The sequence below is a fragment of the Acomys russatus genome, chromosome 16 (genome assembly GCF_903995435.1).
Source record: "Acomys russatus chromosome 16, mAcoRus1.1, whole genome shotgun sequence".
In the NCBI taxonomy this organism is placed as follows: Eukaryota; Metazoa; Chordata; class Mammalia; order Rodentia; family Muridae; genus Acomys; species Acomys russatus.
Window position 1 is genome coordinate 33,746,799 of NC_067152.1, and position 15,161 is coordinate 33,761,959.

Consider the following 15,161-nt stretch of genomic DNA (forward strand, 5'->3'; position numbering starts at 1 on the left):
TTTTGAGACAGGGTTTCTCTGTGTAGCCTTGGCTGTCCTGGACTTGCTCTGCAGACCAGGCTGGCCTCGAACTCACAGAGATCCACCTGCCCTCTCTATCCTTAGTGCATGCCACCATGCCCAGCTCTAAAAAAATTTTTTGAAGGCTGATTTGTATTTGTGTGAAAAGCCCATTTTGCATGGTGACTGTTAGGCCTCACCTCTGAGGAAGAACCTATTCAGTCTTCAGCATATCCTGTGCTGAAGTCACTTCCTGGACTTTGTGTTTGCTTTTCTCCTTCAGGGTTTCTGTCTGTACTAGACATTCTTAACATTCTGTGACACTCTTACCCCAAGTGAGGCTCAGTGCTGTGACAGACACTGCACTTAGGGAAGCCCCGTGTTGTCTTTTCCTCCTCGTGTTTCTGTATTGTGTGGGGGAAAAAGAGGAGGAGGACAGTTTGAAGTTTTCCTACTAAAAGTTTAGAATATTTTTGTCAACTCTTTCTCTTTCTTATATACCTCTAAAACTCCTTTAGATTTCTATTTGCATTATATTAAACTTATAGCTTAAATTGGAAGGAATTTTATCCCTGGAAGAACTTTCAATTTCTCCCTTAGGAAATGGTGCAGTCTTTCGTGTGTTAATTTCTCTCTCCCCTGTCTGCTCCCTACCCCTTGGTTTTGTGTGCTTCTCTTTAAAAATTCTGTTGCGTCTTCATTTCTTGTTCCCGTGGGACATTGTTTTGTTTTATGCTCTGGTAGTTGTTAATGAATGTGAGCTTCTCTCTTTATACCTTTCGGGCATCTCATCTGGAAAGACAAATCCTCATTCACTTTAAGTGGCCATAAATTTGTCAAGTTAAAAACTTGTGTTTACCATAGAGTCTGTGGCGCTGGGACAAAGCACAGTGCTCCATCTCAGATGTACTTCACTCTGAATGTTCTGATTAAAGGAAGAAACAGAGAAAATGAAAATCTTTCTTCCAGTTGTCACTGTACCCATCAGAATTGGTTCCTGAAATTGCACATTTTTGTTTGCAGTGTCGATGTTATCATAAAAGCCTCATTGCAGAACTGGATCGTGTGTGTGGTGTGTGTGTGTGTGTGTGTGTGTGTGTGTGTGTGTGTGTGTGTGTGTGTGTGTGCGCGCGCGCGCACGCGCGCGCGTGTCTGGTAGTCGGGCACTTGCTTAGCATGTTCAAGACTGCTCAGCTCTGGGGTGGGGGAGGGAGCAGCTCCTTGGCTGCTCATTCTGACCAGCTTTAAGTCAGTTGGCATTAGAGATGACCTGTACCTCCAAGATGGCTCTGCCTTGAAGTATTTTCTTGTTTCAGGTCCTGACCTTTGAGCAGTTTGCTTATTTTCATTTTTTTTCCTCTAACACCTGTGTTTTGGGCACTAGTTAGGTTAGATTTCACCGTGTTCTCTAGGCATCCCTGCTGCTGGAGTTTGCCCTCAGAGCTGAGTGTTTTACTGGGAGGCTATCCTACTGATGCTTCTCACTGGACATGTAGATACTGTTAGCTTGAGATTTGTGGTACGTAACCAGCTGGAGCTCTCGCTGTCTTCTCGGGTACAAGTCCTAGTGAGCAGCAGATCACTCTGCTAGACCTCCCGTGGTGCCTACTTGTCAAAGCTAACCCCTGAGATGAGATTAACTAAAGCTCCTGGCACCGCAGTTAACGTGACTTGGAATTCCCACTAGAGTTTTTCCTTGGTGATTGGCTTTCGTAGCATAATTATAAATAGATAATTTAATTAATAAGGTAACCTTCACCCAGTTATTTATTTATGCACACCCATATGAAAGGATTTGCTAACCTTAACATTACAAATATGTCTCAGAGTAGCAAGTAAATTAGAAATTTTACTTAAATCGACAGTTATATTAATAGAAATTTGTATACAAATTTAGTAATTCTTTCTTACTTATGGTTTGTATATTAAATTGCTTTTGAAATGTTAGCATTACAGTTTGATATTTAGAAAGAAATACTAGCAATAAAATTTAAAAATAATGATCATATCTTTAGTGACAAAATGATGTCATACTTCAACAGGGAGAGTTGTTAAAATATATTTACTTTTCTTTTGTGTTTGTAAGTGGTTGTCTGCGTGTATGTATGTGCACCATGCTTGTACCTGGTGCCTACAGAAGCCAGAGGATGGTTGTGAGCCAGTGTGGGTGCTGGGACCTGAGCTCTGGTCTCTAGAAGAGCAACAGCTGCTCTTAACCTCTGAGCCATCTCTTTGACACCAGAGATCATTATTTTAACTGCTTTTTATTACCATCATTATTGAGTCCTGGGAGTTGAACTTAGGTCCTCATGTATGCTAGACCAAACACTGCCCCCACTGAGCTATATCCCCAGCCCTGTTTGTTTTATTTAAAGACAGTCTTACTAGGTCACACAGGCCAGCCTTGTACTTGCTCTCTATAGCCAGGTAGGACTTGAACTTCCCGTCCTCCTGCCTTAGCCGCTTGAATAACAGGGCTAGCAGGCTGTGCCAACAGACCTGGCAACTCATTATTTTCCTTGCATTTTCAAAGTTACATGTATTTCATTTGTGTGTGAGCATTTGGGCTAGAGACCAGCCTGCTGAGGTTCTGTTCTGTGATGCCAGGATCAAGCTCAGGCTGTCAGGCTTGGCGGCCAGCAGCATTACCTACTGAGCCTTCTCACCAGCTTCTGGCAACTTCTTTTTAAAGGAAACTGAGGCACAATGATGTTGATTCTATGTAGGGTAGTTATTAATGAAGTGAAGACTCGCACCTGGCAGGAGAGTGTAAGGAACAAGGAAGGACTACAGTTCTCAGGTGCTGGGGGAAAGCAAGTGGTCTTGGGACCCAGAGTTACCTTTTTAGCTATCTAAAATTTCTCCCTTTCGTGGGGGTGGAAGGAGCAGTTCTTCCATTCTGAAAACCCATCTCATTCTAGCTGCTAAATGTTTGCATATTCAGATGACTAATTCTGAGACCTCAAACCTCAGACATTAATAATAAGCAGCTAATTTCCCAGTAATATCTGAGGACTGGCTGAAAGATCTCTGATACTGCTTTTCTGAGAAGCTGAAACCCTTATCTGTGCTCATTCGGATTCTTCAGAGAGAAGTTGCGCTGCCCCAAGGGGTAAGCCCCTCTGAACTGTGTCATACTCTGGTCAAACTGCCTTTGTCCCCTTGTAAGAGACTTCTTGATAGCCCAACTGCCCACATTGAAGATGAGCAAACAGAAGTCAGGTGAGATTGAGGCTGCCCAGAATGCCATAGTGATGCAGACAGACTTAGCTGTGGTGTTGGTGTCTCCTCTATGAATTGCTGTTTGGCTGTTGGAAAACACGTTGGCAAATTCCCAAGTGTTCATTCCTGAGAGGTGCTTCTCACAAGGGTTTTTCTTTTTCTTTTTTTTTGGTTTTTCGAGACAAGGTTTCTCTGTGTAGCCTTGGCTGTCCTGGATTGGCTTTGTAGACCAGACTGGCCTCAAACTCACAGAGATCCACCTGCTTCTGCCTCCTGAGTGCTGGGATTAAAGGCGTGCGCCACCACTGCCTGGCTCCCAAGGGGTTTTCTTTATGTGAACCCAAGCTGTTGAATGCTCTATATTGAAGAGTCGTGGCCTTCTCACTGTAGACTTCTTACAGGAGAAAACAGAATATAAGTGTAGTGTGACTTTAGAAACTGAGGTAAACTTTTGTCCTTATTACTACTGAATTTTATGAGAGCAATATGACATTAGAGTTGCTTAACATTCTCTTAGCATAACTTACTGTAAAATTTAAGTCTTTCTGAGTGATACTATATTAATAGTGAAGAAAGCTATAGCTGTCTCTGTGGCTGATACTGGTGGCGTGTGCTGTGCTGTGTGGGTAGATGAGGGACAGATGACTGAGTGCAAGGTCTGCTTGTAGGTGGAACCTGAAGAGTGTCTGGTGGGCCAGCTGTGGGCTGGACCAAACCAAGATTTAAAAAGGGATCCCAGGGTCCTGCTGGCATATTTCTGTTGCCCACCTGCACTGTGGGGGAGGAGCTGCCTTCCTGTAGGCCATGGAAGCACAGCCTCCCAGGTCACAGAAAGGCCCTCAGCCACAGAAGTCTTAGTTTTTGGTTATCTTCATCCAGTTCTTTCTGTCTTTCCTTCTGAACCTTCTGTTAGCTAGATGCTGGGTGTCCAGGATTCTCCTCTTTTTTCCCCTTGACATATTTTAATATTCTTAGAAGGCTTCCTATTTGGTGGAGTTACTCCTTTTTCAAGTCTATTTCTCTCTTTATTGCATTTTATATTGAGAGTTTTAGGCGGGAGAGGCTCTTTGGCAGAAAGCTTTCCCATCACTAAGGAAAAAAATCAGGCAAATTTCTGTGTTATTTTCATCACCTCCCACCCCCACCGTGCTGTCCATCGCACCCAGGGCCCTGTACATGGTAGGCAAGCACTCACATCCTACCCAGCACCTTTACCCATAGGCCTTTGCCTTTTATCTACAATTGCAATACGATTCCCATGGACACCACTAGAGTTTGTTATTTTATTTTGCTTTATATTTGTCATTAAACCAAGATAATGTTTTGAAAAGAACTTTTGGGTATTAGTTTTCACTCTCCTCAGCATTTGTCTGTCACGTGGTTAATTCTTCCATCCTGGTTTTTTTGTTTTAGATATCTTTGTACCAAAGTGTAGGTATGCTACCTCAAGCACAACATGATAACTGTGTGGGGATCTAAGTACAATGCTGATGGAGCATGAGAATGAACCATAGTTGAAGTTTCTTTCAAATAGTGAGAAATTTAAAAGATTCATTTAAATAAGTAATCAGTTATTCAGTATGATGGGTTTTCATGATGCAGAAAGATATCTATGACTTTTTTAAAGATTTGTTTATTTATATTTTATGTATATTAGTGTTTTGCTTGCATACATGTAAGTGTAGTGTGCATGTCTGGTGCTCACAGAGGCCAGAAGAGACTGCCAGATCCCTTGTAACTGAGCTATATGTGATTGTCAGCTACCATGTAACTACTGGGAACTAAACCCAGGTCCTTTGCAAAAGCGTAGTGTTCTTAACCACTAAGTCATTTCTTCAGCCTCTATCTCTAACATGTTAATGAGAAATTATCAAGCCAGATATAATAGTTTTGTTTTCAGGGACTATATATAATCATAGCCAAGTGGAAGCAGATGTAGGCAGTGTTTCGTGTCCCACTCTGCTAACTTGGTGACTTGACTGCTGAGGTAAGGCGCTGGGTACCAGTCTGATCCCTGACTGTAATAGTCCCAGCAGCTTCCTGGCTAGCAGCTGTTGGTGGGTGCCTTTTTAGTCTTTTGTTTCATTAGAGATGGCAAATAGTATTTTTTTAAATTCTTAGAAATTTCTTCTGTATTTATTTTTTTTCTTATATGAAGAACAATTTTCACCATTGAATATGATAAAATACAGCCTCTATGGAAAAGACAGATAAATAATTTATGTCCTTTATTCAGTTTAGGCTAATAATCAAGGATGGCTGTTGAGGCCCTTTTCTTCTTGATTTCACTTTGAATATCATTCTGAACCAAGCATCATTATGTATTTGAATTTTCAGCTTATTGTAGTTACACTTTTTGATATCTCATTCTGTATCTGGACGCTAATCTCTTAGGAATCCCATTTGGTCCCCGTTTTCCAGATGTCTGTGTCAATGGCTTATTGTGTGCTAGACAGTAAGAATGCAGTGTCTGAATTCGTGTGTTGCTGCCACAGCAACATCAGAAGATGTGCAAGGCCTAAAGTAGGAAAGAAGCAAGATTGTGGATGAGAAATCCTAGGTCCTACCTTAAAGTCTAAAGGAAGAACAAGATAAATGGCAGGAAATGAGAATGCTGAAGCGATTTCAATGGTCTAGCTACAGAAAACCGTAGAGGAGTCCATGGACCCCACAGTTGGTCCTTTGTAAAGGGGAGGTAGATAGCATTTAGCACAACTGGCAAGAGTCTGGTATCTTCTGCATGCTATGCCCCTCTTTCTCCCTCTGCTCACTAAGTCTATGTCAAGATGTCATTATGAAACCTCCTGTGTGCCGCGCATTCCTGCTCAACTCTTTTCTGTTTTGCATCTTGTGACTTCATGAGTTGAAGTCCCTAAAGGTCTGGGGAACTCCCGAGCCTGCCAAGGGTTACAGTGGGAAGCCGTGCCTCATCTCCGGCTCCCCAAATACTGACATCTTGGGGTCTGGAATCTCCCTGGAGCGTTGTTGTTTCATGTGAAATGATGACATCTATGCTCAAACGGTCTCATGTCTGCCTTCGTGTAGGCAGGTTAGAACTTTGGTCCCTGAGTAGGTAGAGTCAATGACTCCGTTTAACATGAGAGAAATGATAGAAAATGGAGTTTTATCCTTCTGCAAGTCTTAAAATTAAGGATCAGAGGCGCATGGGGAATTGAGGCAGCACAGAAAGAAGGAAAGTTATGGGGACATGAAAGGAAAGGACTCCTCATGCTGACTGCTAATCGTGCACTCCCTAGGTTAAAGGCTACAGGTGTGCTGCTCTAGGAGGGGCAGGCACAAAGCCACTTTTCTTCCCACTGGAAAACAGTAAGCTGTGACCCACGCTTTTAGCCATCTCTGGTCTTCTAAGTCTGTCTGTCTGTCTGTCTGTCTCTCTCTCTTTCTCTCTCTCTCTCTCTCTCTCTCTCTCTCTCTCTCTCTCTCTCTCTCAACCCTAGTGCTTCAGTTTGTGTTAAAATATTATTCACACCCTCCCCTCCAACAAAAAGATTGACATGAGGAAAAGAAGAGGAGACACTGGTTACTGATACCAGGAACAAAAGGAATGACGTCATCCCAGATGAGATGGCTTTGAAAGGATCATGATAGGAAGGTTGAAGTTTTCAACAGCTTCCATGAGATGGACCACTCATTTCCCTGAAAGCCACAAACTTCCAAAAACTCACCAACAGGAATGATCATATATGTGTTAAAGAATTGAGTTTATAGTTAAAACATTTCCTGAGATAGCTGTCTAGGCCAGAGCTGTTTCACTACTGAATTTCTCTAAATACGTAAAGAAGAACATCTACCAATTACAGTCATTGCCAGAGAGTGGAAGGGAAATTTTATCAATTTATTGCATAGAGCTACTATCACTATTTGCAAAGCAAGACAAAAAAGAAAACTATAGGCTGATTTCTATGACAAGAATGCAACTATCTTCAACAGACAGCAAATTGAATTCAGCCAGGCAGAAAGAGAATACACCATGACCCTAGGCAGCTTAGCTGGCTGGTGCAGTATTTGAAAGTAAGTCCGTGTACAGCCTACCGTGTTAACATTCTGGGGGGAAATCATACGATCATTCAATAGATGCCTCCCCTTCTGAAAACAGACAACCCACCACCCTCCTTACCTCCAACCCATGTACAGTCACACAAAGTAGAAAGAGACTTGCAGCTGCTGAAAGGCATCTGAAAGCAGCCAGCATCCAGCAGCATCGTCAATAGGAAGAGTGGTAGAGAGGGTAAGGTGATGCTGTCACGGTGGTACCCACCAAGGACCACTTGAACCCAGGTGGTTGGAGGAGCACGGGCTGCTTAGTTTCAGAAAGAAAGGTGGGAAACAGAAGGATGGAGGTGAGACTGCCCAGACAGAAAGAACAAAAGAGGAAGGGGAGGAGAGAGGGAAACAAGGAAGGAAGGAAAAAAGAAAAGGGAAAGGCAGCTTGCAGAATGGTTGTTGGAGGCTGCAGTCAGTACAGTAATGTGAGGAAATAAAGGTTGAGGATTGAGACAAAGAATAAAATGGCCTCAGCTTTATTTGGTGTACAGACCATTTTCATCTGCTGCTGTACCTTTGCCTGTATCCACCTTACATTTGAGGAAAGAGTCTGATGAAGATGGCTTTTCTACAAGTTCACCTCTGCTTATTCGATAGCTGTACCTATACACCTTGTGCTTTGTTTTGTTTTTTGTTTGTTTGTTTTTTCTCTTTCATTATATTTATGAAGCTTTCTGATATTCCTTTTCCCTCATTGAAGGTCTAAGGCTCCCGTGTCTGCTGGTCTATATGTCTATACTACTGTTGTAGGTACCCATTAAAGACAGGGCTTATGAGGTAGCTGAGGTCTATATGTTCTGTGTCACAGGCCTATTACTGCCTTTTTTTTTTTTTTTTTTTTGGCCCAGGCCAACATAAGCGCATTATCATTCACACATAAAAACTCATGAGTGTGATCCCTACAGACAACAACAGGCCAGAACTCCCAGTATGACAATTCAAAACACTTCATCTTCATTTCAAGAGCTAATTGTCTTTGTTACAAAAAACAGACTGAACAAACCGTTTGATCGGTCACTTGAGGGTTGTCTGGCCTGGAGACACACAGACTTCTGAAGGGTTGGCTCCCCTGCTAAGCACCTTTTAAGGACTGAAATGAATTCCAAATGTGCTGCTTGAATTTGACACAAAGCTGCAGAGTCTCAATTCAGAATGATTTTGACTACTGGGAAGGACTTTTCTCTAAAGAGTAAAATTAAAGGCAAATGTGAATGATGTAATGAGAAACAGGACGTAAATGAGATACATGGGAGAGGGGACTTGGGGAGGTGGCAGTGACGCCTCTTCCCAGGTACAAGTGTGGCTGGCGTCTCAGTGCTCTGGTGACAGAACGCTCTCCTCCATCCTCCCCTGCCCCTGTAGTGTCCCCTCCTTGATTTCTATCCTAGTGGGCGTGGGTTGGGCCTTGCGCTGATGCGGACACCCCAACTCTTTCGCATCTTTGTATCCTTGGACTGATGGTGTCCATCTCTGTGCGCCTGCAGCTCTTCCTTTGTGATTTAACACACTTACAATGGTGGTGAAAGAGATTGGTGTGAATCATTATTGATCTCAAGCTGAATAGCAGATTTTACTGTTATTGGGGAGAAAAGTTGGGACAGTTAAAAGCCATGTGTCTTTTATTTTACACCAAAACAATGATATAACAGTTGGCTCTTAACATGCACCAGGAACCAACCGAAACCTCCTATGTTCCTAGCTTATTCAGTTCTCTCTGCACCCAAGAGGAGGTGGGTGCTGGGGGTAACCCGTAATGTAGATAAAGTTCCCCAGAGATTAAGCCAGCTTCTCCAGGTGACATTGCAGCTGTAAGGCAAGGCTTGAAGTCTAGTCCCAATGTCCGGGCTCTAGACAGGGTGGTCTGCCCCTGATTCGTCACTGCCTGCCATTGGAGCTGATACCCAGTGCCTACCTCAAGGAGGCAGAAAGAAACGGGAGAGCCCCTGGCTTATGCTACGTCTTGATATGGCTAGAAGGCCAAGAGAATCTGGCTTGCATGCTTTTAGGAACTTACTCTTAGGACATTCAGAGAGGAGAAGATACATAAGTTAATCAGGTTTTAAATGTGAAGAGAAGATTTTAGAGACAGTAGCAAGTTTTGTCTGTCAGCTGATTAACTGGGAGAAGTATGGTGAAGCCCACTCAGGAGTGCCTATGTTAGATGAAGGAAGCGGGTCTTGTCAGCAAGGCTGAGTATAACAGCCAAGGCTGAGAAGGTCCAGGAGACATGTCACTGTGGCTCCCTTCCAGAGCTCTGCGGTTCAGCCAACTTGCACTCCAATTCACACATGCATACTACCATCCTCTGGAATAACAGTATGACTTTATATCTGGAGACAACTGGTTTGTACAGGCGCCACAGTGGCAAGTGTTACTACAGGACAGCAAAAGGAGGGACAGTCCAGAGATAAGTTTCCGACCCAGGTCTCTTGACACCGTGTTGGCGTACTTGCTGCATTTTAAAGGGGAAAGGTGAGGAGGAGGGAGGCTTATGCCAGAGCTTAGCTCACTGTCTTTGAAAGTGGTGTGGGTGTGGAAGAGGCGGCCTGACTTACCACATACCCTTTTCTTTGTGTAGTATGAGCCCAGAGGACCTGGGCGGCCCTTGTACCAAAGAAGAATCTCATGTAGCTCAGCCCAGCCTTGTGTGGAAGAGGCAAGCACTCCGCAGGACAGCCTAGCTCAGGGCAAAGACCTGCAGGACCATAGCCACCCGCCTGCATTCAGCTTCCCAGCCCCCGAGTCCTGGGCCAACACCACCTCATCTGCTCCCTACCAGAACATTCCGTGCAATGGATCCAGCAGGACACCTCAGCCCAGAGAGTTGATAGGTAAGACAAATGGCTGCGTTTCCAGAAAGCCTCGGTTTTGACTGCTCAGCGCCTGAATATGTATGGGGCGGCTTCCCGTCAGTCCTGCCCACATTAGATTGCTCAAAAGCCTCATGTGTTATAAGGGTGTGTGGGTGCACTCTCTTCTCTCTCTCTCTTCTCTGTCTGTCTGTCTGTCTGTCTCTGTCTCTCTCTCATATACAATACACTGTTATTTAAAATTTTAAAGGTTGGAAACAAAAACTGTATCCATGGTAACACTGCTCAGGAAGAGTAGGACCAAATTGTAAAGACGCAGAAATTCAGGTGGTAGAAATGTGCTGTTGGCATCTGTTTCTCCCCTCTCATTACTCCATGCTCACTTACAATGTAAGAGCTGGATATATTGGTGCACACCCCCAACCCGCACCCCTGTACCCGGCAGGCTAAGGTGGAGGATCAAGATTCAAAGCCAGCCTGAGCTACATAGCAAGATCTTTGAAAAAACTAAAATGCTTCCGTTTAAATGTGTGTGACAAGAAAGAGTAGTGGCCGTAACAAGAGCGCCCTGGTACCGCTGGACTGGGTGTGAGGGCAGAGCGCGAGCAGCAGCACATTACTGCCTGCTCCGGCTCACAGTAACCCAGCGCCCAGCCAGATAATTGAGTCCTTCCCTGGCAGCACACCTTCCCGCCCCTGTGGACATGCGGTTCGCGTGTTTGCTGTTCCGGTGAGCATGGGTGTTCTTTTACGGTGTTTCTCCGAGAGAGGGGTTGCCAGTTCGTGTCTTGTGGCTGAAGTTGTGTATGCTTGGGCTAAACTGCCCTAGTGCTTCTGGAGGAGCGGTCTCTGCCTGCCTCTGGTTCAACACTGTCCCTGTTCTCTGCTTCTAGCTCCTCCTAAGACTGTCAAACCCCCTGAGGATCAGCTGAAGCCCGACAGCGGGGAGGCGTCCAGTTCCTTCAACTACTCGGTGCTGCAGCACCTCGGCCAGTTCCCACCCCTCATGCCCAACAAGCAGATTGCAGAGTCGGCCAACAGCAGCCACCAGCAGAGCCCGGCAGGGAGCAAGCCCGCCATGTCCTATGCCAGTGCGCTGCGGGCCCCGCCCAAGCCCAGGCCCCCGCCGGAGCAGGCGAAGAAGGGCAGCGACCCGCTGTCCCTGTTCCAGGAGCTCAGCCTGGGCAGCAGCCCGGGCAGCAATGGCTTCTACTCCTACTTCAAGTGACCGCTCTCGCTCTCCTCAGAGAACGTGCAGTTCCTGTTTGTCTGTAGGATTGAGGTGGCGGCTCCGCCTGCGCACAGCCCTCTGCAATGTTGACGTGCTCTCACTCAGTCCCCTTGCTGCTAGACCTGCGCCTAAGTTTGAAAGTATATTCCATTATTTTGCATTTTTGATGTGAGTCAGAATTTTGACAGCTTTTATGTAGAATAAAAATATTTTTAAATTTGTGTATTGTTACATATGTTTGCATTAAGCTAGCAGCTAAGAGGTTAATTGTGTAACTATAAAAAAAAGAAAAAAAAGAAAAAAGTTTGTCTAAAATGTATTTAAAAAGAAAAAAATTGTTAAGTAGCATTTACATTTATTCAATAATATTACCACATGCTGGGTTTCTGTACCAGAAATGGCCAGTTGATGTACAAATGTATGTTATTTTTGCTTAAATTCACTTAAAATTTTTTTTTAAATAAAGGGGCAGCATCTTCTAAATACTTTATCTTTTTTTTTTTTTTTTTTTTTTTTTTTTTTTGTGATGGGATGCTGCGCTCTAAAACTTTCAGAGTTTTAGACTATCTGTGACATGCTGTTTTCTGTATCAGCATAGGGCAGAGGTCGAGGCCTTCTTTGCCCATGTATTCTGTATGCTACTGGGTTTTGAAATGTGAAAAAGAAAAAGGAAAAAACAAAAAACAAAAAAATTTTCCAAAACTCAGTGGCATACTTAGTTTTGTTTGTTTTGTTTTTTTGACAAGCAACACTTCCAGCTTGTTTTTAATGTTAATTTGAGAGTGTAGTTCCTTTTTTTTTTTTTTTAAACAAATCATGAAGCTGAAAAATTTTTAGGATTGTTGGTGCTTAGTAGACTTGATAACTATTTTAAAACTGCGTGAATTTAGTGAAAGATCTTTTTTCTCACTCTGCATGTGTTAGTGTCTGTAGCCTGGCCCCCTCCTCCAGGGCAGGAAGAACTGTGCTGACTAAAGGTTTGGGTTTCTTTTCCTCCAGTAAAAATTTTAGTACTTTATTTGATGTTTACATTAAGATACGACATTACACGTGGCAATTCTAAGATTTTTCTAGTTGTTTGTTTGAGGAATATCATTAAAGAAAAAAGAGATGTTGGTCAAAAATTGATGAAAATTTAGGGCATGTTTCAGATCTTTTGAGTCTTCTGAAATTCCCCCCTTGAGCTCATTAAAAATATGAAATTGAAGCCACTATCTGCAGAGGTCCACAGCCTGGCAATTGTTTCGAAAGACCGTGGAAAGGCAGGGAGAGGCTGTCCTGTTCATGTGTCTTGAACACGTTGAACGATGACTGCCCTTATCATTTCCTGACCCAGGAGCTGGCGCGAGCGCGTGTTCTCTCTCTCTCTCTCTCTCTCTCTCTCTCTCTCTCTCTCTCTCTCTCTCTCTCAACTGAGGCCAGTGTATATTTCAAAAGAGCCCAACCTTCCTGAGGATCATTCAAGCATAGTTTTCTGGAAGACTGTTTTGATAGGACATTTTAAACTGGGTTGAAAGTGGCGAGGGGAAGGCAGCGTTAGTCTGTATGACTAGAGGTCAGTCTGTGGCAGCAGCTACGCCAGAACCCCTGTAGCCCCCAGACAGTGTGGGGTTAAAGGCTGCGTTGGTTAAGGGCTAGCCAACTCCAGGGCCCGCAATGCAGCCTCTAATTCCGTTCCACTTCTGTGCTCAGGGCTGAGCCACTGGTACCTGGTGTCCTGTCTCAGACCACACACCTCTTTTGAGATGGCAGATGTGGACCCACAGACTACAGATTACGCTAGGGAAGTGGGTCCAGTGAGCCAGGCCACCACACTGTCTGCATGATGTGACATCACCACATACTGCTGGGCACATTTTGTCACAGGGCTCTGTGCTTTCCAACTCTGCCCAGTGAGAAGTAGGACTCTCCCAGGATGAAACTGTCTGGGTTCCATTGGTGATAGCCCTATCCTACATCCCCCACACACATGCAGCACACGCCGGGCAAGTGTTCAGAGCTAGTTTGCTAACTCAGACTATACTGTCAGCCTTTGGCTCACCTCTCATCAGGAGCATTTTCTGTTTTTCATACTTGAACCTTAAAAAAAAAAAGTTTTAAAAAATTATTTATATTTTAGTTAAAGTCACGTGTGTACCCTATCATCTTCTATAAAAACACTGATGGCAGGGCCCCTTGGATGAGGAACCTGTCAGTTGCAGTGACATTCTCAAAGTGGTTATTTCTAAGAAATGACACTAGCTACGTATTAGTTGACTGCTCTGTTGTGAAGGTCTGAGTGTTCCCATCTCTTGCTTGTTTCTGCAGCTAGTTGAAGATTTGTTTCCGTGTTTTCATGGTTGGGATATAGTGCTTATTTTAACCCGTGTCCCTCCCTCCCAGTGTCAGTCCTGTCTTCCTGTCGAGGCTCTAAGGAGCCTGTTACTCACGCCCACCCTGTAACAATCTACAGCAGACCTTACCACGAGAGCCGTTGTGAGTGCCCACTGCTGCTCCTTGTTGCTGCTCGTGTGGTATTAGCATAGTTAGTCAGCCTCATGGAAATAGCTTATTTCATTCATTAGATTCAACTTGAGAGCTCAGATGGAACATATATACATACGTGTGTGTGTGTGTGTGTGTGTGTGTGTGTGTGTATATGTTTGTTTACATACATAAGCACACTTTTTTTTTTTTAAAGAAAACTTGATAGCTCTGTTATGCCCTTTTCTGCTGGGGGCAGATTTCTCCTGAGGTCATTTTATGATTTCTTTCACTTTTTTGTTCTTTTTATCGGTGGCGTTTCCTCGTCCTTGCCAGTACTGTTAGTTCTCATCTCTCCCTCTCTCCCTCCCTTTCTTCATCTCTTCAGTTATTTCGGATGATAATTCATAGAGTGTTCAGTGCTAAGTTTGTGCCTCCCTTCCCCTTTTGATCTAAAGACCCAAATTCCTGTTGAGATTTGACACACCTCGTTCACTGTACCATGGATATTTTCTGGTGTGTTTGTCTTTCGTTCTTTCTTTCTTTCTTTTTTTCCGGTTGGCATACGCTTTATTTTAATGTTGCTGGAGTATGCATGAAATAAAACTAAGCACAAAGACATCTACTGACTCAGTCAGGGAGCTCGCATGGGTCTGTCTTGGCATACACTCTCTTCTGCGTGGACAGATCTCAGATGGTTGCTATCTCCTCAGCAGTAAACTTGGGGGTGAGAGTCACATTGTCACCATCAGACTCTTGATCGAGAGAGAAGGGCTGAACTTCATCTCCAAGTACCCTTGTTCATCTGGGGTTCACTCTTCTTCCTCCAAGTCCAGATCTTCTAAGTCCAGGAAGTTGCCTACCGTCACCTTTCCAGCCCGGGTCATACCACCTTGAAAGGAGCTACCAACTTTCTGGCCTTCCTCCATCACTGTCTGGTCTTCTTCTGAGTGTTCCAATGCAGTATAAAGAAAGAGGATTGAATTTCTAAAGCGATGACCGTTTGATTCCTTTTGATGAGTCCATTTTCCGCAGTACATATGTTTTCTGATGAGTCAGTCCCATGTGCTCCCTTCTGGCCACATCCTCTCCAGCTCCCTGGCTGTCCATCACCATGGCGCCCATCGAGTCACTTGGCACTTTCGGAGTCATTACCCAGTCAAACAGCCTACTAGGTTTCTGTCCCGAAGCAGCAAAGACGTCTTTTCAAAGATGCTCACTCCGGCTCTGCAGTGGCCAGTCTTCAATATATTGCCCTTGAACAAGCAGTAACTACTTATTTATTGATCCTTCAGACTAGCGACCTCAGTCTCCCTGCCTTCGTACACACACATGCTTTCCAAAGTCTGCGCCATCTTGTGCGAGGGAAA

The 15,161-nt window shown here is 44.2% G+C and overlaps 1 protein-coding gene across 3 annotated transcripts in view; it reads left to right on the top strand.

Annotated features, from left to right (window-relative positions):
• The window catches only part of Helz (helicase with zinc finger), a 131,861-nt gene extending 120,025 nt beyond the window's left edge, over positions 1-11,836 (top strand). For all 3 annotated transcript variants that reach the window (XM_051158932.1, XM_051158933.1, XM_051158934.1), the window contains 2 exons: positions 9,866-10,118; positions 10,991-11,836. In XM_051158932.1, the coding sequence (XP_051014889.1) occupies positions 9,866-10,118; positions 10,991-11,325 (588 nt within the window). In that variant the 3' untranslated portion in view covers positions 11,326-11,836. The remainder of the gene's footprint in view (positions 1-9,865; positions 10,119-10,990) is intronic.
• Positions 11,837-15,161: the final 3,325 nt, after the last annotated feature.